Source organism: Lemur catta, chromosome 7, assembly GCF_020740605.2.
Source record: "Lemur catta isolate mLemCat1 chromosome 7, mLemCat1.pri, whole genome shotgun sequence".
NCBI lineage: Eukaryota > Metazoa > Chordata > Mammalia > Primates > Lemuridae > Lemur > Lemur catta.
This window is the reverse complement of record NC_059134.1, coordinates 63,549,208-63,576,705: the sequence shown is the minus strand read 5'-3', so window position 1 is coordinate 63,576,705 and position 27,498 is coordinate 63,549,208. Positions and strand designations below refer to the sequence as shown.

At 45.2% G+C, this 27,498-nt stretch overlaps 1 protein-coding gene across 11 annotated transcripts in view; it reads right to left on the bottom strand.

The window, feature by feature from the left end:
* The window catches only part of PPFIBP2 (PPFIA binding protein 2), a 134,717-nt gene that overhangs the window by 34,332 nt on the left and 72,887 nt on the right, over positions 1-27,498 (bottom strand). For 7 of the 11 annotated variants that reach the window (XM_045557425.1, XM_045557414.1, XM_045557415.1 and 4 more), the window contains 4 exons: positions 25,205-25,297; positions 21,184-21,297; positions 10,344-10,475; positions 323-415 (listed from right to left, as the gene is read on the bottom strand). In XM_045557425.1, coding sequence (XP_045413381.1) covers positions 323-415; positions 10,344-10,475; positions 21,184-21,297; positions 25,205-25,297 — 432 coding nt within the window. Of the gene's footprint in view, positions 1-322; positions 416-10,343; positions 10,476-13,776; positions 14,044-21,183; positions 21,298-21,464; positions 21,654-25,204; positions 25,298-27,498 lie in introns of those variants that run through there. The other 4 variants (XM_045557417.1, XM_045557419.1, XM_045557424.1 and 1 more) reach the window with 4 other exon arrangements.

The following is a 27,498-nucleotide window of genomic DNA, read 5'->3' as shown; positions in this document are numbered from 1 at the left end:
CTTCTCCCTGAGGCCTGCCTCTGGGGGAGGTCATCTAGGCATATGCATCTAGTGCCTAGCCCCTTCTTGGCCCAGCTTCAGCTAGGTGCTATAGGGTGCAGCAAGAGGAAGCAGATTCAGTTATTGCACTTTAGTGGCTCATAATATTGCAGGCTTTCCCCTGAGGAGTTTGCCTGAATCACATCTGAAGCACTGGTGTATGCCCACACAGTAGGGTTGATCTGCATTTTCACACTGAAGCTACTGGAAAGCCTGAGTTTGAACACAGACCCTCCCCACAGGCCTCCATGCTCTCTCCATTAGCATCAGAACCTCCTCTTACCTTAGTGGCCTTCAGCTTCCACTCATACTGATTCCGTTCATTTTCCAACTCTTCCACTTTGATTTTGAGGTGCCTGAGCTCTTGCAGTAACTCCTGGAGGGATGAAGGACAAAGACAAAGTTATGATGGTTAAAGGACATGCTTGGATCTACAAACCGGGTTAATTTCATGCACAGAGGATGCGGCAACTGCATCAAGCTCCATGCGGCAGCTATAATCTTTAAACATGACCCTGTTTCACAAAAGCTGTGTAGCTATTTAAAAACAAAGGCCATGGAGTTCCTGACATAGAAAGTGAAAACTTTAGCTGGGCATGGTGGCATGGGCCTGTAGCTACTCGGGAGGCTGAGGCAGGAGGATCGCTTGAGCCCAGAAGTTCGAGACTGCAGTGAGCTATGACGATGCCACTGTACTCCAGCCCAGGCAACAGAGCAACATCCTGTCTCAGGGAAAAACTTTCCTCATATTTTTAGAACCTTTTCTGCCTGCCCCTTTCTCTGACATTTCTGTCCTCTGGGGGGTGCCAGCATCAAGTACACGTGTTTGGGGGCCAGGCAGGTAGGGCTTTGGAGTGGCAGGAACAGTGATGCTGAAATGAGGCAGCTTCTTCTCTTCCGATGCAGACAAAGTAGCGGGAAGCAGGCCGACTGGGAGCATCTCTTTGGGCTAGGGGTCAAGGAACCCAGAGGAGGCGGTCAGTGGTCCTGGAAGGCTTCACGGAGGAAGTGACAGGCAGCAGGATAGAAATGAAACACTACATGCCAAATGCAGATGCCAGTATGGGTGTGCCAGTTCAGAGCAGGAGGTTGGTTTGAAGAAAGAAGGGAGGAAGAAGGCATCCGGGGAGGGGGAGGGATAAGAGGTGGAAAGGCAGATAACCCATCGGGCTGAAGGAGAGGATGGGTAAGGGCAGAGAGTGGGAGATGAGCCTGGGAGTTAAGGTGGGGCCCTATTGTAAAGGGGTGAGAGTGTAGGGAGTTCTGATGCCACTCTCTGGACAGCAGGGAGCCACGGAAGGTACTGAGTGGGGACGTGATATTTAGACACTTGTCTGTTTTTGTGTAGCTAGTAAGAGATGGAGCTGGAATCCAAGCCCAAACCTTCTGACTCCAGGGGCCCTGCTTTTGAAACTACCCCTTCGATCAAGAAGACTCTACTAAGCACTGTTGTCTTAACCAAGTTTCCCTTAACAGAAAATTGGTCCTGCTGATTATTTCCTATCAGAAGAACTGGCACATACAGGCAGTTATTTCCATAGGCTTTCTGAACTCTAAACTCACACAACAAATGTCCCCTTTAACATCTCCCCGTGGAGGTCACATAGGCATCTTAGGACGGTCATGCCACAAGGGGAACCCTTAACTCCCCTCTAAGTCACCCCCATCTCACCAAATGGCACATCTGCCCATCTAATGCCCTGAGTCAGAAACCTAGATCCTTCCTTGGCATCTCCTCCTCCCTCTTTCCCTCCAGGCCTTATTAATTCCACTTCCAGGAAAACAACCTGAACGTCTCCTTTCTCTCCAACTCGACTACCCCTGCTCTGGCCTGGCGTCGGCAGTTGGTGTCGGCAGCCTGGACATTCGTTCGTTGGATGCCCCTCTGTTGTCTTGCCCCTCTCAAGTCCGTTGACCCCCACGCATTCAAGGCAACAATATGATTAAAACGCAAATCTGACTGTGGAGCTCCCCTGCTCCTCAAAGCTATAAACTTTAAGACGTGACCAACAGCCAGGCCTCACTGAGCTCCCTGCCTGCCTCATGGGTCACTCTTTGTCCCCAGTTATGTGCCAGCCACAGTGGATAGTGTCTAGTTCCTCTTCCCAACTTAGGCCTTTGCAGACACCATTCCCTCTGGAACCGTCTGCCAGGTTAACGCCTGCCGGCCCCTCAGGCCTCCCTGCCCAAAGCTATCCTGACCTCCACACTATGCCAGGAGTGCTATACTCTGCTATACGCTCCTTGTACTCTGTGAGCCTCCTACAAAATTTGCAATCAAATGTTCATTTGTATAATTGTTAATGGCTAGTTCACCTCCTATACTGTAAACTCCATGAGGCATTTGCTAACCTCTAATTATCTATTAATAGCAGTGCACACAGTAAGTATGTGCTATTTGTCAATGAATAAACACATGAAGCTCAAATCATCATTTCACTGGCCGGGAAGTCTTGGCATTCTGAGACAATCCACCATAAGTGACATTCCTTACACTAGAGTGTTGTAAGATAATTTACTAAGACTGTCTCAGAGCTGAGGCGAGCATCTGTTGATGCCCATTTTAAAAAGTATCTTCCAGGCTAAGGTTATTGCATCTGTAATCTGCATCACTGAACTCCAAGGACTTAGTCCCCTGCTTTGACTTGCAGCAGGTCCAGAATCATTTCCTGAGAGCATTATCGGCCCTGCCTGAGGGGTTCCAACACCCAGAAGAAGGGGGTTCTTCTGCTCAGGCTTATATGCTAGCCAGGCTACTCAGTTTGTCCTGAGAGGACTCCAGGCCTGCTGATATCAGAATCAGAAGCACGCAGGCCACTACTGCCTGAAGGGCGGCCACTGTGGGGACACAAAGGCCATGCTCTCTGGGCTCTTGTGACCTCTTTGGCACATCCTCCTCCTCCTATGCTATTTGTTGCATGTCACTGGCTACAAACACCAGTACATATTTTATCCTCCTTTAGAAGTCTTGCTGGAGTTAGCCACTCAACATGAGACATGCCCTAACACCCTCCAGCACCTCCCTATCCACGTCTACGTTTCACACCTTGACTTTTATTTTTTCCCCTTCCTTTAAAGTAGTGGGAAATCTTCTCCACCTAACCTCTCCCCTAATGCCCAACTCTGGGTAGAGATTTTCAACAGGTTCCATGATTGAGCATGGATCATGGTAACTTCCTTCAGAGCCAGGGCACGCTCGGTAGTGCTCACAGCTATTCTGATCTCAGCCTTTTTTGGGGGGGTGGGAGGGCCTCCAAGTCCTCTTCAACAACAGGCTCACCTCTGGCGCAGCTGCCATCACCCGGCATCAGCAAGGTCACGAGGACCACGTCACCCCTGTGTGAGGGGCCAAGTCCAGAATCCTAGTCAGATACACCCCATATGGCCCAGAGGTTCTGAAATCACCCTGATGTCATGATGTGGGGGAAACATTCCTAGAAATTCAGATGATGACTTAACTGTTCACAGCAAATGGAAACTGGTGATTTATTTTCTCACTGGGGGCAAATCTCTTTAAATATAAAGTTGAAAGGTTTCATGCTATTCTTCATGCTATTCTTTTTTCTTTAAAAAAAAAAAAAAGAGAGAGAATCTCATGAAATGATTCACATTTCCAACCCAGGAGGGGGAATCAGGATCTGAATCACATATCTGGGCAGGAGAATCCTGAGGCTTCATTTTATACAAATGCCCCATCACTCAGAGCATCTGGCACACCTCATTTCCAGCCCTAAGGGAGATGAGTGTCACCTGTCTGAGAGCTGGCCTCACCTGCTCGGACCCTGCTCAGTGAGGGTCACAGAGTTTACATCCCAAGAGGAGAGAGTGAGTCCCAGCTCTGCCCAGAGGTAACAGCAGGTCCATGCTAACCCACTGCACTCTGTTCTGGTTAAGAGAAACCCCAGCCCCTCCACCAGTGAAATGCCCCACACACGCATGCTCTGATATACTTAAGTGTGATTCCTACAGGTGACCCCTCCCAATGGGCACAGTCCTGGCTGCAGGGCTGGGGCTCGGCCACACCGTCACCGGCCGCCATCTCCTCGGGGTGGTCCCTACTGAGTAACAGGCGCTCTTGGATCTGCCTGTGGATGTCCAGCTGCAGCCTACACATCTGCTCCTGCAGCTCACTGATCACATTCAGAACCGACTGTAGGAAGGAAAAGAAAGGAGAGAAAAGCACCCAAGGTCAGACAGAGCACTCCTTAAGAGAGTAGCACAGAAGGAAGGAAGGAAGTGTGCAGAGGGTGAGCAGCAGGTGGCACCCAGCGGTCACTGTCGACGGCCATCTTCTTCGCAGGAACCATAAGACACGGAATTTTTCCTGAGGCCTGCCCCATCTGGGGGCCTGTCTTGCAGTTTGAACAAACCCCCAACAGCTCCTTTGTGCCATACCAGATGGCCATCCTTGTATGTCAACATCTGAGGCACAGAGTCGAGAAGAAACTCTTCATCCAAGAAGCGAAATGGGTGCACGGCAGGGACACACACTCGGAAACAGCACCTCTACTCACGTGTCCGTGCTATACATGCCAACTACCATGCCCAAACACCCAACAAGTCAACACCTGTACTCAGGTAAAATATACAGCATGCACCACACTCATACATGGTATGTCCCCAACCCTAAACGCATTCAGGTGCCAATATGCCTGTTTTAGCATTCTTCCTATATTTCTCCATCCTCTCTAAAAGACTATCCTGAGCAATGTTTTTGCAACACTTCATTGCTGTGGATTCACCTGGGACACATTCCTGGCCCAACCAATGAGATCAATCTGATGTGACTCACTCTTAGAGGACACGGATCCCTACTTTGTCTTCTAGCTTCTCACAAACCATCACAGGGTTGACTCCAAACTCAATAGACTATTGCACCTATCAGAGGCATCAATGGAATCAAATTCATTCTTTGATCTTATCAAGAACATAGCTGAAAAATAAAAAGGCTTTGTATTGTCCTCAGCATTGTCCTTTTGCTTGGCGTTTGCCCTTCCTGACACTGGTCATGCAGGTGCACTTTTATTCACCCTTAGCATATGTCCTTTCTATCCTTTGTACAAGGCCCTTTGAAAACCAGTTCCTCTCAAGTTACCTCTAAGCCCTTCCTTTTTATTGGTATTATTTGTGAGGTTGCACAGTCAGAATTATATTATCGTTAAGCAGTTAAACATTCTTGAGTCATCTTCTCTTCTCGAGTTCCCCATCCATTTTATTTCTAAGTTTCCAAAGTTGTGACTTACCCAAGTCTACAGTACACGTCTGTCTATGCCTAGTTTTTCCCCACACTCGCGTTCCTGAGCTTTCAAAGAACAATGACCACTTTCTCTCAAGGTGCCTATCACTTTTACTTCATAAATGACTTTCCGCCTTTGCTTCGATATTGGAACTGGAATGGCAGTTTTCCCAGTTTTGTTTCCTATTCTCTGAGTAGAAAGTAAGTAAGTAAGAAAATCAAACTTTCAAATACTCCGGTATTCAGGGGGAGATCTCTAGGATCTATCCAAATAGTGGCTGCTCCCCTCCCTCCGTGACAGTTCCTTGTCTGTATCAATCAGTTTGGGGACCAGGAATGCAACGATTTTCCTCCCTCGGCTCAGCGTGACTATGTGGTGCCCCCCACACTCCTGGGCCCTCTCCCCTTAATTCTCCCCAAACACACGTTGCGGTTTTCCAGCTTGTGTTTAGCCTCAAGCCTGGCATTGCAACTTAGCTTTGCAGGGCCAGCCCATCTCCTCTCTTAACAAGTTTGCTTCTCTCCCGTAGGCAGACCCTTTTCAAGCTCTGTTCTGTTCTTGGGTCCCACATCGTGAAGTCCAGGTGACATTTATGAGGTTATAATTGCTGTCCTGTGTTGTAAGCTCAGCTCACTTTGTTTATTATTCCTGCTTTGCCAACCATCAGTGTTCTTTTTTATGGTTCTTTTCTATGTGAAACTGCTGGGCACCTCCCATAATCATAGTGCTTCCCACCCTATTTTACCTGTTAATCCTGTACACATTTTTTCTTAGTTCTTTCTCGCTCTCTCCGTTTAGGCTCAGTTTAATATTGGCCTAGCACTCTTATATATCGTATTGCTGATGGGAACACAACCTCTATATTTCATACAGGAAAAATCTGGAAATATCTAAGATTTTATGTGCATGTAGCCCGTGACCCATCAATTCCACTTCAACACCCTCACATGTAGACAAGACTACTCGCTATGGCATTATCTATAATAGCAAAAACTTGGAAACAACATAAATGTCCACTGAGAGAGAAGTGGTTAAATAAATGAAGCTATAGTCAGGTAGTGGAACAATATGTAGACATAAATATGAATGAGAAAGTTTCTTTTTAAACATAATTAGTAAGAAAATAATGCTGACTTCTAAATTTAAAAAGGAAAGGTCGAGAATAGTGTACATTTGTATAAAAATGAAGGAAAGAATGTATGTATGTGCGTGTGTGCGTATGTATACATATATGTCCACATGAATTTGCTTGTCCATGCATAAAATAACTCCAGGAGGATACAAAGCACAGTGATAGCACTGGTTTCTGACTGCTGGCTGGAGAACACATACTGAAAAAGACTTTTGCCATATACTCTTTTGAACTTTTGATTTTTGAACTGTGGGAGTGTATTTCCTATACTGATGAAAATAAAGTAATTAAAATAAAAACAACAATAATACAATTATCCTCATCAGGCCAGCTCATCGCTGAGCAAACACAATCCTCCCAGCCCTCACTCTGTACCCTAAGTCTGTCATTCTGGTTGTGCCAGTTCAGAAGTCAGAGTCGCTCCCTTCCAGGGTGCTGATCACGTGAAGAAAGAGGGGAGGATGGCACCACCACCTGTGCTGTAAAACATTCCATCCTCTGCCAGGAAATCCTCAAGATTCTTTACGGTTCTCTCCTGCACACGTATATTCCTTACCAATCGGGCTCACTCCACTTCTTAGCACATCTCGGACCCCCTTTCCCCTCTTAACAGGCTGTTCTGGTAACTCTGCACAGATCCCTCTGGGGGCCACATTGGGATCCAGTAGAGGCCCGCTGTACCCCCAAAGCACAGGGAAGCCAGACTCCCCTCTCCAAGGAAGAGCTACCCAAGCACCATGCCCTTGAAATAACTCTGTTCCAGTGTGCCACACAGAGGCTTTCATTCACCTCTGGATCTCTTTCTTTCATGCTCCATCCTCCTTATTCTGGTATTTACTTTCCAAGTCAATCACTTTCCCACAGTCCCACTTTTCAGGAGTAAATTTAATTCACTCAATCTTGGGTATCCTGAAATGACCCAAAACTGCTGCAAAAAGGCTGATGAGAAAAAGTAAACCGGAAACCCAGTAATTCACCCACATCTCATTTGCTGCCACTGACCGACTCCTGAGCAAAGCCGGCCATCAGCAAACCTGTGCCTCCAAGTCCTCAGGTCTTACAGAACAACCGCCAGTAATCATTTCCACAACTTGGGACGGGCAACAGGACTCTGGCTTAGGCTATGATCAGAACCAGAGCAGAAGGAGCAGTCTGCAGTGCTCTTGTCAACAGCATCCTCTTCTTTTCATTAAAACATGAAACAGAATTTCAGGATAAGGCCTGAGCTACACTGAGGAAGTTTATTTCAGATCTGGCTACCTCATACCTCAAAATAAAAAACTGCCCTGCCCTTTCCAAACCACAAGCAATCAGCCCTTAGGCTAAGCACATTCACTGGAAGAAAACAGCAGCAGTATCGTATGGGAAGCAGCATTCCCTTTACTCATGCAATTACAGCCTCCTGGTGACCTTAGCAAAATGTCCCACTCAAAATAAACATCTCCACGCACATGACAACAGTGCAGCTTACGCAGCACTCCACGGTTTTAAGGCCTTGGTGACCCAGACAGTTCTGGGCATACCAGCAAAGAATACGCTCAATTACAAGAACGAGGAATTTGTTTCAGGTCATGTGGCTGCTCACTGATTATCACAGGTTTGAACAGCCTACGGAATTCCTACACGTGGAAACCTAATATTTGTACTAGCAACTGGGAAGGGCTGTTATCTGGTAGGACTGAGGCCAGCTCAGGATCTGTGTTGCCTCACGCATGAACAGCCTGATGGAAAACCAAAACAAAAAAACAAAAACCAAAAACCCTCAGATTTAAAACAATCCTCCAGAAAAGAAAGAAAGAAGCAAACAGTAAAATGACTGTGTTAGTGATACTTATTGCAGAAGTGGGAGCTCTCCCTCCTTCCTGCCTTCCCTGTGAAGGGATTGAGTTGTCCCAGCTTGGTACCAACTCTGCAGGCTTCCTCGGGGGGACCGACTCTTACGCTCACACATGCTCCCACACATGGATCCCTACGGTGACTGGTGCAGAACTAGGCATGTGACCCAAATTGGCCCAATGAGATGCAATCCTGGGGCTTTTGCTGGAGCCTTTGAGAATCTCTTTCTCTGCAGGGGTTGCCGGGCTGGCAGGAGATCCGACTAAAGCTACTGATGGCCATCTTGAGAATAAGGCTAACACAGAACCAAGTGGTACAGTTGAGACTGACTGCTAGTGACATCATGAGATTACCTGGTTCTAGTGTCATATGGGACTTTTTAAACCCTGGACTTTTCAAGTTGTGTGAGGTAATAACTCTTTCTCTTCCCTATTTTTCTTAAGTGGCTTTGAGTTGAGTCTCTGCCACTTTAAGCCTTCTCAGAGCTTATTAAATTCTGTCCCCAAAGCCCTAATGTATGTTCACAGGTAATCACACATTTTGAAACACTGGTAAAATAACTTTAAACCAGGAGAAAATTCAGTTACTTCTTTCTGAACATTTGAAAAACAGAATCCATTCAACTATTACTTTGCACAGATCAGATTTCAGTCTATGAGACCTTTGCAGAATATAAATAATGCATCTAAGTCTACATTTCCATTTCATGTTTAACAACACTATCACTAAGTGCTCAAAAAAAGCTATTATTATACTATGTGTCCAGCACTATGCTAAAGGCTGTACATACATTTCTCTCTTTCACTCCTCATAATAACCAAAGAAATAGGAAGTATTACTATCTCCACCTTACAAAAGAAGAAACAGAGGGTTGGGAGGTTAAATTACTTGCCCAAGATCACAAGGCTTAGTAGTTGAGCTTGGATTAAAGTCAGGAGGTCTGATTCAACAGCCTGTACTCTTAATCACTATTGGCTACTTTCCTCAGCTTGCTAGAGATATCTCCTTCAGGCAGCTCTACTTCTTACTAATGAGCATGCTCTCACAAGCAATGCAAGGCTTATATCCTACACATTAGAAGTGTTTACCCGATGGCAGGTGCCAGAAAGGAACACCATCCATCTTTACATTCTGGAGATGCCTAAATGAAGGAAAGAGATGAAGATAAATCAAGTACCTACTAAATGCCAGGTAACTATGATAGGCACTTAACTTTCATGATTTTATTTGGACTTTCCCACGCATATATCCATTTTATGGATAAAGAAAGGAAAGTTCAGAGAGATTAAGTAGCTAGCTTGTTGAAGTTCATAGAGCCATTAAGCTTAGGCCGGTAAATGAGCGAGGCGTTTCTAAACCTGACCCATATCTTCTTCCTGCACAGCTCACATTGCCAGGCGTGAATATAAGGACCTGAAGGTAGAGGCACAGGAAGACGGTTATCTGTGGTTAAAACAGACTGCCCCCTCTCAAAGGAGCCCTGAGCCTAAAATACTCTAAACGTTTATTCAAAAAGGAGTCTGGCACGCTCTAGCCAATGGCATATGAAGCCTGAGAAACAAAAAACCAAATCAGGACATATTCTCTCAGAGAAGGCCTGCATGTAGGCTCGCCCATGCGACCCATCAGGAGAAGAGAAACACATAATCTGAGGGTTCCATCTCGGTCAGCAAAACACACGTCAAAAGTGTCTCCAGACTCCTTGGACAAAGTGACAACGGCCTGCTGGGAGGCTGATTTCACCCCAGCATGTCATCCTTACTTTGGTTCACACGAAAGACATCTTGTGTCCCTCCACATTTTGTCTGATCCTTCCCCACAACCGCTTCCCTTTCCACCCTTGTCAGCAGTTTGAGGGAGGATAAAGCCTTAGAGCCAAAACTAGGTGGTTTGGGCACTGCCGAAATGTGCAGCCACAGCAAAACCTGATAACTTGGTATTAACAGATCATTACGTCTTTAGTGTATAGATGTTTCTGGCCCCCAGCAGCTGCCAGCCTTGGGGTTGACCAGATGGCCTTAGTCTACATCAGGACGGTCTCCCAAGATCTGAGTGTAGGACAGCACAGGTCCCCCCAGGATTTGGTGCATCACACCCACCTCTGCTTTCCTCTGCTTCTCCTCCTGCTCTCTCTGCTCCTTCTCCATGCCAACCAGCTTGAGCTTCAGCTCAGACACTTCGGTCATCAGATCGAGCTTCTGGGTCTCAAGAGATGTGCGACTTAGCAGCTCCTGCAAGCAAAAACAGATCTCAAAATCAGAAAGCACCATGGCAACAAAGACAGCTCTAGCTTTATCTAACACGTAAGGCAACATTCTTAGTTGTGTGTTGGACAACACAGAACTGAGACTGCTGCATATGAACCACAAGCCATTAGGGATGGACATAGGCTGGCACAGGGCCACCCAGGGCTAGCACAGCCCCTGCCACCACCCACCGTGCTCTGAAAGACATGTTTGCCTATAGAAACCATCATTCATTATTTCCAAGTAGAGAAAAATGAATGGGTACTCTCAGAGAACCAAATTTCTCCATCTTTTTAAACGTAAAGCAGCAACAAATGAAAACACTTATGTTAACAATATATTTTTCAAAATCAAAACTTTTAGATCACCTCCTGGGCTCAGTCAATACTCAGCCCAGTCTTCAGCACATCTCAGTGTAAGACCTCACTGCATTAAACCTAGATGGGAGTTAGGACACACAGTAGATGCTCAAAGAGCATTTATTGAGTGATTACTTAGGGATATTATATGAAACGGATCTTTCCTGGGCTGTACCAAAATTACAATTTGGCCACTCTGGGATGTAAAAAAAAAAAAAAAAGACTGTTCTTTCCTGATTGTGTGAGGACAGACCAGGGGCGTTATTATTACTAGTCCTGCCATAACTAGAACAGTGGCATACTACAACCAGATACTTCAGGTCCTCGACAGTAAACCTGTCATTAATAAATACACTAACAAGCATAAACAAGGTAAAAAAACAAAACAAAAAAAAAAAATGAAGGTGACAGGCGAGACAACCACTTAGGACTACTAAGAATTATAAAGGACCTCAAAAACCAGAAGTATTTCTGAAAGTCCAAGGCAACATATTTTTCCACTGGCAAATAGCAATGTCCCGTGAGGTCCAAAATCCTGGCACATGGTAGACACGGGCTACACAGGCCCTAGCAAGAAGAACATACACAGAAACCAGGAAAGCAACAGGCCAAATAACCAGAGGAAAAAGACACATCCTGCCACAGTCTGAACATTCTGTATCAGCTTGGGCAACCCAACCCCAGCACAAGTGTGGCAATCTCAACATTCTGACTCAAAAGCTCTTAGTTCACAGGTTTGGAACTGTCCTCAGATCATGAATAAAACCATATACAACAGAGATTTTGACTTGGAATACGCGATTCCCTAGGCCAAAGACCCCTAGTCCCTGGGGAAGGTAGGCTACAAACTGTCCATCTGCTAGCCTGAAGGGATGGGTGTCTAGAAGCCCAACAGTTCAGCATGATGAGCTCCCTGAGCACTGGGCCAAGGAGGCCAGCTCTTCTTGGGCCAGCCAGACTTGAAGCTGGCTCACAGGGCAGAGGCAGCAGCACTGCAGGCTACTTAGTCACAGGGAGTCAGCCAGTGAGTGTGTGTCTTATAAAATGGGGGGACTTAGATTTGTTGAGCGCTTTTACATACATCTTCTTAATAAACTCTCCCAGTGAGTTGGCAAGAAATATTATTATCCTGATTTTACAGAGGAGGAAACAGGCCCGTAGAGGGTAAGTAAACTTTTTGGCCAAGGACATATGCCAATCGGCAGCATAGTTAGTTTTCAAACCGAGATTTGACTCCAGAACTCATTTCTGTCTAATGTAGCATACTGTTTCCCAAACAGAGAAAGAAGTCCAAGAATTTTAAGACATATTAAAAAAATGCTGAAAAAAAAGCAACCAACAAATATTCTGAGAGCCCAAGAAATGTCCACTCAAATTGACAAGATTTCACTGAGCACATATGATGTACCAGGGCCTGGTGCTGCCCAGGCTATAAAGGGCCTTAAGCAGTTCTTCGCTGGGTGTGAGGGCACGCAGCAATGATGAGTTCTCCGGCTCTTGAGCTGGTGACTATCATAAGACGTAATCCTCCCCCATACCACCTACTCTCTCCCACTCCCTCTCTTTCCTTTCCCTACCCCTCTCTCTCCCTCCACCGCCTCATTCTCTCTCTCTCAACCCTTCCATCTATCTGCCTTGTTCCAAAAATGATTTCAGGCAGTTTGCAAAATAGATATTTCAAGTTAAAAAATACAACATAAAAACTAAAGCAAGTGGGAAAAGAAGTTGAAACCAGAGTTATGGTCACTAGAAGACCCATACCATAAAGTTCTATAAACAGCTAAAGACGGACTATAACGTATGTCTGAGCTTCCCGGCTGCCAATGCAAAGGTGAAAAAAGTGAGCACACAAATCGAGGTCCATAAGATAATATCAATTTCTTTGGAGTACTGAGGTCTGAGAAAAATAGTTCCTCCATGAGCCTTAATTTATTTATTCAAAAAATATGTTTTTAAATACCTACCAGATGCCAATGCCTAAGGATATAACAGTTAAAAACACAGCCCCTGTTGAGTACTTGAGCATCTGAAGGTGATAAACATGCAGTTTTTGTCTATTGATCAGCATTCAAGATTCTGCTTTGGTGAGATTCAAGAAAGTATCATAATAGATCTCTTTTGAAAGCTAAGAGTCTACTCTACTTCCATCGTTGCCAAAATCCCTCTAGCTGTTTTAACTACCAGGTTGTAATTAGTCATACCAATGTTCCAGCTGATGAGGGTAATATTTTAATTGGTTTCAATAGCCATTCCAATTTGTGATGCCAGCGTTTGAATTGGCCACACTCACATTCCAAGCGGACATTCACAAGAGGACACACTAAGGTTTTAATTAGAAACATGAGGTTGCTTAACTTTGTCTAATTTGCCAATAATAAAACTTTTATGTACTCCCTTCTAGCTTGTATCTATTAGCATATGCTTACACCTTTCATGATCATCTCCCCCTTGCCCTTGTCGTTAATCACTGTTCTAGTCTCTGAACTAAAATTAGACTTCAACAAACTTATCCCAATCCATCTCTACCTCTCCATCTCCAGACCCAGCAAGGGCCCAGACACTATTACGTACTATAATCTCTAAAATGCATGTCTTATTAGGAGCTAACTACCCTACATCCTCAATTGCTCCATCTACTTCCAACAAAAACTGAATCTTGGCTTTTACACAACATGACACATTCTTCCCAGTCACCTCAAGTGGAGACCACTTTGCTTCCACCAACCCAACTTACAGAGAACACTGTTTCTCCCTATTTCAGGACTGCTTCCGGACTATGATTTGTCCCCATTGATGGTCCACATCTGCCCTCCTATTCTAAGACAGCACTATTCAGGATATCACTGTCTCCCCAAATACTCAGAACCAATACAGCCTCCCGTTTCCCTTCAGGCTTTCATCTTTTGATCAACGGCTTTTCTACCTACTTGAGGTGCATTCCGTCTCCTCAGTAGCTTCCACATCCTCATTAATGACTCCTCCGCTCAGTATGCTCTCTGGCTTCAGCGCTAATAAGCTTTGCTTCCACCTTGTTTCAGGTTCTCACCAGCATGGCCACAACTTGGCTCTCACCTTTACCCAGAATGTGTTTGTTTTGCTTCCAAAATCTTCAGCTCTGAAATTCTCTCCTCTCACCACAATCTTCTGACCTTTTACCTGTCCCACTTGCTCACTCAACCTCTAAATTCTTCTGTGACTAATAGTTACTTAATAACTCCCTATTTTCCTGATTTATCAACTTCCTTTAAGCAGCATTTGTTTCCTTATCCACTCTATGCCTTGAGGTTAATTGTTTCAATTGTACTCATATCTACACCAGAAAATCCTTCATCCAAACTCATCCCTGCCCCCAGACCTGTTGTGTATGTGTTAATCAGAGCCCCTGCCCACGCCAAAGCTCATAGTCTTTTGTCTGTGTTTCCACTCTCCATAGCCTGAGAATTGCTAGTAAAAGTCACTTAATGATGCCAACTGGTTGCAGTTCAAATTTACATTATCTAATCACAGCTGATCTTCCAATAGTGCATGGCCAAACTTGTATTCACCTCTGGCTGATTCCATCTAGGGATTGTTTCAAATATTTTCTGTTCTCCTCATGCCCTAAACTCCCACCCTGTCCCCTCTTCTCCTCAAATAACCTCTCCTCATATTTACTGAAAAGATAAAAAAAATCTGATAATTCGTTAAACTTAAGTTCTTTCTATTTCAAAGTTTCCCAGAATTATTCATATCTCCTAAATCCCTGCCTTAGAGAAAACAAGCCCTCAGCTCCTTTCCAAGGCTAATCTGCCACAATTGTATACCGCCATCTTCTCTGTCAGCTTCTTTCACCTTTAAGAACTATTTTTTAGCCCAGTAAGTTTCCAGGTTGCACATAAAAGTATGCTTCAAAGGATAAAATGCTTTCAGAATTCATTCCTGAATTGCCCCTCTTGACTGACCTTCTTGTTTCTGGCCATTTCTCAGTCTCCAGACTCTTCACACATCCTCACACAATTTGATGAAACCAAGGTTACTTCCTGGTTAGCTGGGAGCCTTTGGCTTTGTTCTCTGGGTTTGGGTCCTGTTTCTCCCTCTAGCTGGTAACTCAGAATGACTCCCACTCACATGGTCCTAGCCTCTCCCTCTCCTCTGCACTGCCTTTGAGGAAGTTCCCACCCGGCTCTGTGCTACTCCAGGGAGCACCATCCATCACCCACTAGGACAGGCATTTAATCTCTCCCTTACCATCAGCTTCCATTCCTCAGGCTATAAACATGATCAAATTTCTGACATTCTAAAGAAACTTCCTTCTTGACCCTGCCTTCCCCTCAATCTACCACTATCAACCCCCATGTGCTCTTGCTGGGCAAGTGCACACCGTGTGTGTATGTGTGTGTGCGTGCGCATGTGTAAATGCTGTCTCTCTCTGTCCCTTCTGTCCCCCTTCTTCATAGCCAAGCTCTTGAGAGAATAACCTACCCCTGCTGCCTCATCTTCCCGTCACTCCTCAACAAGATTTCTGCCTGCCTGCAATCTGGCTTCTGCCTTCACCAAGTAGGGCACAGAGATAGTTCTGGTTCTGGGGACCAATGTCCAAATTTTGAGATGCAACTTATACTTCTCGGCTCGTAACCAACTCACCCCACATCCACTCAGGGTAAGCTACTCCTTGCCACCCCATCTGCCTTGTTCTAGGTTTTCACAATCTTTCTTTTTTTCTTCTCCATCTACTTTGCTGGCTGCTTGTATTCTGTCTAGCCTGTAAGAAAAACATTCTTGGATCCCTAGCTCTCCTCCCCAACACTGGAGTCAGCTCTGGATCCAGACTGCTTGTCTGGCCAGAAAGGCCGCCCCCTGCTGGAGGCCTCCAGACCTTCAGGCCGGGACCCTGCGGTGGGGGGGGGTCTCCTGGAGGCAGGCAGCCACCCCAGTGTGGTTTCCCAGGCAGCATTCTGCTTCTGCTCCCAGCTGTGTCCAGGGTGCCAGCATGAGGGGAGGGAGGTGGCATGGGAGGAGCGTGGTTTGTTTTACTTACTGTGAAAGGGCCATGAAAGTGAGTGATGAAGTCTTAGAAAAAAAACAGTGGACAAAATTACCACTCACCCCTCTCACTTCACCACTACCTCTAACTTCTTCCAGAAAGACAAATACTCCTCCTGTCTCTGAGATGAAAGAAAGTTTACATCACTGAGAAACCGGCCATTTCCTTTTTCTAAAGCTCAGGTTCTAACTGATAAAAAGAATGTGCCTTTCAACTTATTCTCTCCTTAACGGGCCACATCTTGAAGCAATTACCTCCAGCTTTAAGTGTGGAATAGGACCCCGGGAGTTGCTGACCAATGACAGAGGGCTGCAGCCAGACCGGCAACCTGAAACCAGAATGAAAGAACGGGCCATGGAAAGGCATGAAAGGAAAAATCAGTCTCTTCACCCTTTGAAGTAAAGACCAGGCCTTGCGGGGAAGCCTCGTTCATGAGTAATGCTGTGCAGAGCAGAGGTGCTTATGGTCAACTTGAGTTCGAGTCCAGACTCAGTCCCGACTAACTAAATCATCCCTCTGAACCTCACCCACTTTGTAAAAAGGTGTTAAAATATCTGCTCCACACTGTGGTCTGGAGATCCAACACCAAATGAGATAAACTTAAAGAAACTAGTTACCTCTGCCTCATAAATCCCCCAGAGGGAATTTAAGGGAATATTTGGAAAATTCCTGTTTTCTTCACTCATGACTCAGTGTCTCCCTCTCCAGACAGATTTGGGCTCCCACAGGATCATGTACACAGCTCTGTTTAACATTCTTTCTGAGACAGAAATACCTCCTTAAAGGTTCTCCTGGAAACTTTATCAGCCACGTACTAGGCCTATGTGGTGGGCCCCATAATCCCCTGCTCAGTGTCCTGACTTACACTGGCCATTTGTGTCATATTTCATGTTTAACAAAACTGGAATAGCTTTACAACAACTCTAAAAGGGTAAGAGCTGGGCAATATAGAGTCCATATTGTCATCCCCATCCTCTACAAGTAAAAAAACAGGCTCACTGACTTTCCCAGGTTAACAGCAAATGGTAACTCTGCAGACACATCCACAGACTCGCACCCTGACATCTGTCCCTCTCCAACCTCCCCCGAAAGGCAGCCAGAGCAGTGGAGCGCCTAAACCCCAAAGCTCTGGGTCAGGTGGGAGGATGGAAGCAAAGACTGCTGTCTCTAGGGTTTTCCAAAAGCAGGGTTGTGTCCTCACAAGGAGGTCTGCATCCTTTCGTCCTCCCCACTGTACCCCTTGCCCCGTTTTCCTTTTGACACCGAACATCATTTCTGTTCTTGACATTTGTTCCACCTGCAGATGGCCAGTCTCTAGAAAATACTCCATTTGGCTGCCAGCTCAGTGTAAAACCTCTTATCCACTGAGAAGCACCAGCTTCTTCCCTGAGATCACCCCCCTCTGGAGAAGGGTCGGTGATCAGGGGTGGAGGTACTTGGGCAGGAAGATACTGGACCCTAGAAAGCCCACAGAGCCCACTTTTAAAAAAGTCACCAGAGAACTTAAATACACTGGCAGACCAAGGGCAAGCCTTCCTGTGATACAGAGATTTCTGAGCCAGTCAGAACAAGGTTGCTGGTCCATGCCTGGACTCCTAGGGTGCAAGTCTGGCCTCCGTGTGCAGCTGGTAATACCGTGACTTGTTTAAGGACCAGAGAGGCAGGGCCCAGCACTCTGAGCTCTATACCCTGGCTCAGACTACCTCAGACCACGAAAAATGACTCAGGTTGTTCCCCCTTAAAGATCCATTTGAGAAATGTCTCTTGTTAATGGGGAAAGTTTCCTGGGCAATCCAGACATGCTCTGAGACCATATCTAGGTAGGTGCTTCCATAGGCAGTCCTGAGAGATGCTCGTTGGTGTCCCCTCCCCACCCCACACCCTGCAGAGGGCTACAGACAAGAACTACTATGTTGCCCTCAAACGTGTTCACAATCTAGGTTCTGCCCATGTGCATCTGCCCCTGTGCTGGTTCTGTTTGGTCCTGGTTTGCCTGTCTGCCCCAGGAGAGGTCCTCATGCTCTTTCTGGAGGGTGGATGAGTTCACGTGTGGACAAAAACAGATGAGAGCTGGGAGAGCAGCACTGAGCAGGGATGGGGCCAGGCCAGGCTGAGGGGTCCATGGCTTATAAATTGAGTGAGGAACTAACTCCTCCCCCTTGGGTTCCTAGAGGGAGGCTAACATTAGTCAGGAGAATGGCTGTGGGGAGTGACAGCTCAGTTCTTAGAGCCTATCTACGCACAGCGCTTCGGCTGTGCTCACCGGATTTGGATTTCCTTAAGTCCTCCTCCTGCTATTCTAGCCAGTGGAGGGGGCAAAATCTAGCAGACTGGAGGTCTGCAGGTCAGGCTTGACCTATAGGTATGTATTGTATCATTCATGCAGCATTTTTTAAATTCAAATAAGCTGCCAATATTTTAAAAATAGACATATTTAAATCTTTAAATTCGGATTTCCAGCTTCGTATTGAAACGGGAATATCGAGCATTACCAGGCCTACCTACGTGGGCAGTCAGCTGGAGGTGAGCAGCAGCTGCAGCAGCAGCCAGGGTGGATTCAGTGCGCGGGGTGATCAGGAGCAGCACTCCCAGGGGAAGCACCTCATCCACAGGCAGTCAGAAGGCCCCACGCTGAGACAGTGAAAGGTTCTCCTTCAGCCTCCCAAGGCCTTTGAGCAGGAGGCCAGGCTTGGCTCAGGGCAGGACCAGTCTCGGAGGCTGGCAGAGAGAGGCAATTGTTTGCCTCCATGCTCTGCCTCCAGGCCATGAGTCATTCTTGCTCCCATCAGAAGCCGAGCCCTGCAGCCCAGGATATCTCAGGCAAACCCGGCAAGTGTTTGCCTGCCCCCAGTTCGCAGGACACATACACACTCCAAGCCGTCGATGGCATTGCGTCAGCACTGTGGGGCAACCGTCAAGTGTCTTTACAGACAGCATCAAGCAGGTTAAGGAGAGCGGCAGCATGTGCGGCTGAACATTTGACTTGGGATTTGGAGCTGGGAACTCAAAGATTTCAAGCTCTGGTACCACCAAGCCCAGCAAACACGTGAGTGGGAGCTGAGGCTCAAATGCATCCTATGACCTGAACTCACAATGTGTCAAGAAGGGATTATTCCACACTCTTATCATTTTACCCTTGAAAGACTGAGAGAACACAGTGAAAGCTTATGGGCATAAAAATAACTTGATCAAGTTCACGAAGACCTTTGAAACCCAGAAGTGGCAAATAAAGAGCTACCATACTGTACAACATACAGGTCTAGACATCCACCTCTGTGGCACATGGTACCACAAGGCTGATACCACGCTGGTAGCACACAAGAAAGAGGATTTAGAACAAACAGGATAAAAAGGGTAATCGAGGTTAAGACTTTTGCCATCCATGGGATAATGCTCACAGGGACAAGACAGCCTCTCCCCAGGTGGTGCTGGGAACCAACATCTCCTCGACACAGACTCTGACACTGGAGCAGACACACTGCCAGGGAGAGGTGTGGAGAGCGGTCCCAGGGGAGGCCGGGGCGGGCTGCAGATGACTCAGGCACTACAATGCAGCCATTCTCTGACCTCTCATTATGTGGTTACTCGCCAGCGACTACCTTCCTGAAACATCAGCCTTCTGACATTTTTCTGACACGTTCCCTGCCACATTCAAATTTTCTTGGTCTCTCTCTGGACTGTTTACAACACTCCATCACCTTCCTCCCTTATCATTCCCACCTCAAAACGACACCTTGTGCAGACTTGAAAATACAGTCCAGTGGGCTGTGTTATGCACCTTTTATGAAAATGCTTTCTTCCCATTTGAGATTTTTTTCTATCAGGATATTTTGTTTCCTGAATCTTCAAAAGAAACATTCAACTTGAAAGGGGGGAAAAAAAACACTCAACTACTACTGCTACTCAGATTTTCAGAGAATATTATGAGTAAGAGAAATGGCATACAATCTAAATGGGAAATCAAACTAGCCATTAGCGTAGTAACTTATTAATCAGCAACGAAATGATAACAAACAGCTCCTGAGCTGTTGAAACTAGTTTTTATGAAGACATATGTATAAAAATACTTTGTAAAAAAGTTCTTCAAATGCACTCAAACAAAACAAACACCAGAACTAAGATGTTTATCCTAAGACTAAAAGTAAAATGCAAAGCCTTTAATTATTACTATGCTGTCAAGAAACAATCTAAATCTTATGCTGATCAGGACAATAAAAAAAAATGTTAGTACTCTGGGAGAAAGATTATAAACAGTCATCAGTCATCTAATTGAATCCACTTATTTTAAGGGACTTTCACTCTTTAAATAATTAGTGAGGATCTTTTATGTGCCGAGGGCTATACCAGGAACTTACAAGGCACACACACACACACACACACACACACACACACAAATTTTAGTCATAGTTTAATTTTCAAAATAACTTAAAATGCAAAAACAATTTAAATTAGGAAAATCTATTAATTAGATATGTCATATTAATAGATTTTATTTAAAAATCTAATTAGCTTCTCAACAATTCTGAAAAGACCCCTTCTTCCTAAACACTGCAGCTCATTACTTGTAATACAGTAAAACTATTCAGGGGTAAAAGAATGATTAAGTCAATTATGATACTTGGCCAAAATAATCTATTATAAGTGATAGTAAAGATGCCTACAGAGCAAAACTTAAAAATGGAAAAAAGTCACTATATGACAGCAAGCATACAAAATCTGAGGACTAAATTGCACCTCTGGTATGACAATGGCTTTGTAAATTAAATGTAAACATAACAACAGGGACCAAAAGGAAACAAGGAGAAGATATTATTTGAATGGTAAGGGAGCAGGTAAATAATTTCTTTTTTCATTCTGATATCTATTAAATGAAAATATTATTTATGTAATAACTTTTATCAACCACACAGAGCAGGAGGGTGCAGAACAAGGTGGGAAAGGGGCACAGATTAAATTGAGAACTGACTTTCTAAAGCCCCAGATGCCAGGCAGTCAAAGTGTGGTTCCTGTGAGAGATGAGGGCTCCCTGGCCACACCAGGCCTGGAGAAAGCGCTGCCTGGGAATCTGTCTAACCAGCTCAGCAGGTTCTCAACAGGTTCTCAGGCCAGCCCTTCTCCGCCCTGCTCCCCCTGCCACTCTCAGTGTTCAGGCTGGTTTCACCTGCTGTATAAACATTATGCACTGAGGGCCAAGCCCAGCTCTAGGCAGGATGGGAGAGTAAGCAGTGGGAGCTGTGGCCTGGGCACACAAAGGGACTTCAGCACTTGAGCTGCTTCAGAACCCAAGGGCCCTCAGCCCCACCGCCCTTACCTGTTGAAGCATCTCCTCAGCAGCATTGAGTTTCACCTGGTGTCCTTCCAGACATACTTCCAGGTCCCGAATCTTCTCTCCTTGGGCTTCCACTTGATCTGTGAGGACACTCACCTGTTCCAGAAAATAAAGCAGTGGTGGAGAGGCAGGAAAGTCTCCCCGCATAGGTGAGCCATGAGACCTCACCACTGACTGTTCCATGGGAGGAATAGCTTTACTTTTTGCTGGGTAGTAGGTGGGGGAATTGTCCTGGTCAAGGGCAACTCCAGTCAGAGTCTTACCTTACCAGGGAGCCTCAGCCCCTGCCTGAACAGCATGCATCACCTTTCCTGCTCTATGACAGACTCAAGAGAAAAACACTCAGCAGCCACAAGAGCTGCCTCTGGGCTGGACTCCTGCTCCTCGTGTCTCCTGTAGGACAGCCCCTACCTTAAGGCACATCTCAGCTGGCTTGCCCAGGCTTCCGCCACCTCATGGGGAAGAGCAATTCAAACTTCCATGGAAACCAGCCAATGACCTTACCTCTCTCATAAGGGTGTGAGGCCTGCTCACCTATCAGGTGAGGCTTTTGAAGCAATTAAGGAATGTGGGATGTAAAAGGGCATGTATTAGCATTGACAAAACTTGGCTCCAAAAAGGTTTCTGTGCTTCACAGGCCAAAACATGACTCTAAATCATAAATATAGAGAAGTCACATTGTATATACAATGACAGGGAAAAAATTTCATCTTTCTGAAGAACCCTGAGAATCTCTACTGAAAAGATATTAATTATCAGTAATAAAAACTCATTTATAATGCATCATTTAAACCAATTAAATTATGCCCCAAATGCATACTAAGTAGGGTTTTCATAGCCTTCTCTATTAGTAAGCTGCCCCAGGATCCTTTTCCTTTCTTAAGAGATGGCTCAAAGCAGGAAGATAAAGAGAATGAGTGGCCTCCTAAAAGTAAAGAAATCAACGGTTGGTAACTTGGGATGCCTTAGACCCTTTTGGTTAGAGTCATTGCCATTTACGTATAGATTATCCTAAATTATTTCTCAGTCTGTAATGGAATGATAGATGGAATATTAAAGAGTTAATGTGAATTCACTTGAGTGTTTAAATAAACCTTATGAATTATAAAGTTTCTGTTTAAAAAGGAACTAACCTAAATTAATACAGCTACTTTAAGCTTTCCATTTTTATGATCCCAAATGATGAATTATTGAAACATATTCCTGGAGTTGATGCGTGATGTGCTAGCATTTCACTTTTAATCCAAAAATGGGCTGCTTCTGTCCATCTTACACACAAACCTTTGTTGGGATTTGTTTTTTAACCCTTGTGGCCCAACACTATCAGCACTGGCCTTTTTGACTGCTAACTCCACTTTCAAAAAGGTAGGATTTTGGGAGGTGGGTTTTGCTCTCGGGGATCCAGAGTTTCTGTTTGGGAAGAATGTTTTCTGGTTAATCTTATTATGAGGATTAACATTTATATGGTCTACACCACACCCTAGGGCCATGTGCTGTTGGTCTCCAGCATTCTACAGCTCATCAGGTGCACGACAGACTGAAGATATACAGACAGGGCTGCAGCAGGGGCTTTATGAACCTCAATGCTGACTCTTAACTATTATGAAAGGAGGGGTATAAAAAATTGGGACAAGATATAAAAGAACTTAAAATGTGACCTTTGTTCAATAAAAACAAATATTTTTGAGCCCTTAACTACATGCTAGGCATAATTTCAGGCACTGGGAGATACAGAAGTAAAAAAAAAAAAAATCCTTGCATTAAAATGTTACATTATAATGAAGTTATAAAAGATTTTGGTTTTGTTTTTAACTAATCCTGGAAACAAAGTGTTTTGTTACATGTAATTGCCTGGTTCTTCTACAAGTAGAGCCAGGAAAGGAAAACATTCTGGGCCAAGATCTCCAATTAGGTCAGTCTGGCTGAGCAGCTGTGTGAAGGAAGCAAGCGGCTTTATCCTGCTGAGGATCCATCTAACCAGCTCCGTGAGTCCACTGAGGAACAGCAGTGATCACATAAGAGCAACTCCTAGCATCTGCCCATAAGCTCCTGGGGGAATAGAAACCGCTGGGGGTTGAGTTCTGACTTTACTGGCAAGTAACTTTCCAGTTGTGTTAGGATTATTTAAAATGGGGATTATTCAAGAATTCAGAATTGTAAGAAACCATGAATGTAAAAGAGAACATTATTACACAGGACTTCTTTATTAAATTGTAATCCTCTCTAAATAAGCATGTGCTATTTCAACCATGAGGGTCCTGGTTCAAACGTTTACAATTTCATACTGTTTGTTGCAAAATTCTAACTAACTTGGATACTCTTTCATTAATCATGTCATTGGGATGGAGTTTCAAATTACATATCCCTTAAACATCTGCTCTACAATGTGTTATACAATCTGGCCCCTGCTACTTCTCCCACCACCCTTCCTCCCAGGCACCAACTCCAGCCACAATGGCCCCTTGCTGTTCTTCCCACACACGGAGCACACTCTTGCCTTAGTGTGTGGGCTGGACTGACCCACCTCCCTCCACCTGGAATGCCCTTCCTCAGGTGTCTGCCAACTGCCTCCCTAGATCCCTCCTACCATGGAGATCTTCCCTATCTACACAATCTTCATTCTGCTTTGTTTTTTTTTCCCATGGTACTTATCACTGCCTGAGATATTTTATGTATTAGTTTATTGTTCTCTCTCACACATAGAAGATCCACAAGAACAGGGACTTCGTCTGTTTTGTTCACTGCTGCATACCCAGTGTCTAAAACTAGCATTCCACAAGTCATGGCTACTCAATTATTTTATAATGAACAAATCAGTGGAGTGAAGAAAAAAACAAAACTAGAATGCTAAATTGTATATTTGGTATGAGCTCAATCATTTAAAATAGAGGCAGGGCAGAAGGAAAAAAACACCAGAAAAAAACAAATTGTTAACCCATTTCTTTAAGTTCTTTTATAATTTTGAAAGTCTCTAGAATCATTTATTATTCTTATGTTCATAAAATAAAATAAATAAGATAAAAAAAAAAAAACATACTGCTGCCTTACAACCCTAGTGCTCCAAGCTAAAGCCCACAGCCTGGGGGCCAGACAGCCTACCCCTGATACCCACCTCAATTCCACTACCAGTCTTATACATCGACCTTTAAACTTTTAAGGAGCTGGAACCAGGATATTAGTTTCATATTTTTCAAATTGTCAATTAGTATCTGATGCATACCAGACTTTGAGTAAATGTTTGCTATATCAATTTATACTTTTGAGAGCTAACACAACACAGAGCTCCTGCTTCAGCAACAGACTTCCTGTGAGAATGCCCAACTTTATGTTCTATCAGGGAACACAAGCTTCCAGAAGTGAAAGTGTTCCTTTGGCTATCTTTCTCCATGAAAAGTTCTGGAGTTCTCTCTTCAAAGCAAGAGAGCCATCAAAGGCTTAGCCCATGTCACCAGCTCAGGGAGATCTGGCATGAAAGTGATCAGTCTAGATCCAGCTTCAGACAATTTGGACTTGATCCCACTAGCGTTCACCCTCAGGCCTGTATCACGCACAGCTTTGTTTCATTAGTGACATGACTCAGGGGCTCCTGGAGGACAGGGCCCATTTTGTTCATTCTTAGTACCTGGCAGTCAGACTGGCCACAGGGCTTCCCGCACACAGAGGCAGGTACTTGGTAGTACATGATAAATAAATGAATTCACAGCCCCAAAAGCCAAATCCAGAGTTAAATTGTGCCCCCAGTTACTTTTTCCTTTATTTCAGGAAAAGTCTTTTTTTAAACCCATACACTTTGGTGATTCTGGCAAGAGGGCATTTAAAAAGAAAAGAACATTTAAGACAAAACAAACAAACAAACAAACAAACAAAAAAAACAGCACAAAACCATACACTTTGGGAGCAGAAAAATCCCAGCCGAGAAAAGCTCATGTGCTCCCTCCCACTTAAGGGAAGCTACAGAGTTGAAGGTAACAGGACACGCTGATTCCCACCATAAAGGACCCACCTGTAATATGAGGGACTCCTTATCTCCTTCTAGACGTGCCAGGCGTTCCTGGTAGGTTTCATTGCTAGCAGCACCGTGGTGATTTACCTGGGACTAAAGGGAGGAGAAAAAAAGAATACACTTAAAGGATTGGAAAAACATCTTGCCAACTTCCAAATGGAACATGCAATGTATGCAATTTGTCAGGATAGTTTCACTGATTATATGTACAAAACCACCCACCAAAAACAGGAAACAAGATTTCAAAACTACCACGAGGAGGACCAGACCACATGCCACGGAAAGGTGTGCCCTGGAAGTTGGCACAACCACCCCCCGGATGACCTCACCTCTGGCCAGGAGGGCCTCGGTGGAGCTCCAGACCCAGCAGTGCTTGACTTGACTGGACTTGCTGGGTCTGGTTTAGCTGGAGTCACAGCCTCTAGCGCTCAGCAACAACGAGGGTCTGCTCTTTGAGGAGACCAGAGAGCTGGTACCATTCACCAAAGAACTATGTGGGAACAGCTCATGCCCAGATCTTGGCATCTCCTAACTTCCACACCAGGCTTCTCTGAGGCCAAGGCACACCTTGCTGCATGGAGGTTCAACCTGAACATCGCAGTGAGCATGGAAGATGGGGAGTGCAAACTGCAACTACAAGGCCCTTCATCTACTCACATGTCTCTTTCTTCCCACCCCAATCCTCCCCCCGCCAACCCCCAACAAGGGCTTTGGCAGCCAGGCGGCCAAGTCATGTTTCTGTAGTGCTAGAGCCGAGAGAAGCAAGCTAAGATGAAACAACTAGAGAATAAGCTAACTAACAGTCAGAGGTATCTCAGGGAGAAAACACAGGAAATGGAGAGGAGCCAGAAACTACAGAAAACAGGAAAGGGAGAAGATGTGAAATGGTAGAGGAGAGGCAGAATCTTATCAAATGCCCTAAGCAGAGACAGAAGCTGTCACTTTCTAGGGTGCGTCTGACCTGGTTGTGGGCAAAGAGGAGGGAAGGAGTCACTAATGGCACTGACTTGGCCCCAACACCACCAATGCCCCTTCCTCCATGCCAAATGGAAGGCCGAAACCAGGCTGCCCTGTGATAGGCCATTCAGACGCTTGGCAGTCTAGAAAAAATCTTATTGCTAAATGGTAAATGGCTATCATGATGATCTGAGCTGGTCTAGTGAAACCAATGCTCCAGTATTCATGAGGCAGGTGTCCACCACCCCAGAGGAAAGTCATGATTGTGCAAAGGGGTGAGTCAGAAAGGCCCAGCATTGGCCCATCTTGTCCTGAGCCCATTTGCCCACATCTCAGCTTTTAGAACGGGCACTCCCACTTCCCTCCATGAGAAAGGGCACCTCCTTCCTCCCCACGTCCCACCCCTTCCCAATGAACTGCCTAAGTGAGGGCAGGTGACAGAGTGATGCCCAGTCCTAGGACAGAAATGGGGACAAAGCATTCTGCATGCAAACCCTGGTGTCTTGCGAGTGAGTAGTGCTGAGGGTGCAATGGGAGGACAAGCCCAGGGGCCACCTCCCAGGGCAGCTGTGCCAGGCACATCTAGATGGCAAACACAGCACCTGCAGCCACACCACTCATGGCCTGCTACTCCAGCCTCTCTGGAGTCTGTGTCTTGTTCATTGTTATGGAAGCTCTTTCATGCCACAGACAAAGGGCCTTAACAATTGCAAATGACTTCTTTGTTGCCAGCAGTTTATTATTGTTACATTAATTAATATTCCAGTTCTCACACGGTCAAACTCTCTGACTAGCATCCAAGGACACATTATAACCTACATTTTCTCAGAACCCGGGAAGAAAAGAAAGGAAAATAATTCTTAATAACAGATCAAATTCGTCAAAGAACTCACATGATGGTGATTTTCAGTGGACAGAGAATAGAAATGGACCAAGGCAGCCACGTGAAGCTTTGCGCGTGGAACCCCAGTGCCAAAATCAGCATGGAGCTGCCTAGCACTGGTGGCTGCCACTTCTCCAGCAGGAAGTGAAGGAAGACCAAAGGGAAGATTCCTTCCACAAGACTCCAGCAAGCACCACACCAACTATGCCTTATTTAAATTAATGTTCTTTGTTATAATAGTCAGCCCATACAATCACCCAGAGGGGCAGCTATTTTTACCAGTTGACAAACAAACAAAAATAAGGATAAGAAAGTAAGTTGAAGGTCAGTTCATAAACAAAATGCATGCCATAGAGACCATAACACATACTAGAAGTGAATCAAAAGTCTGGATCCACTCTAGCAGCCAATGGAAAAAGAGAAGCACGATCAGTTAAAAGCACCCAGATCAGTA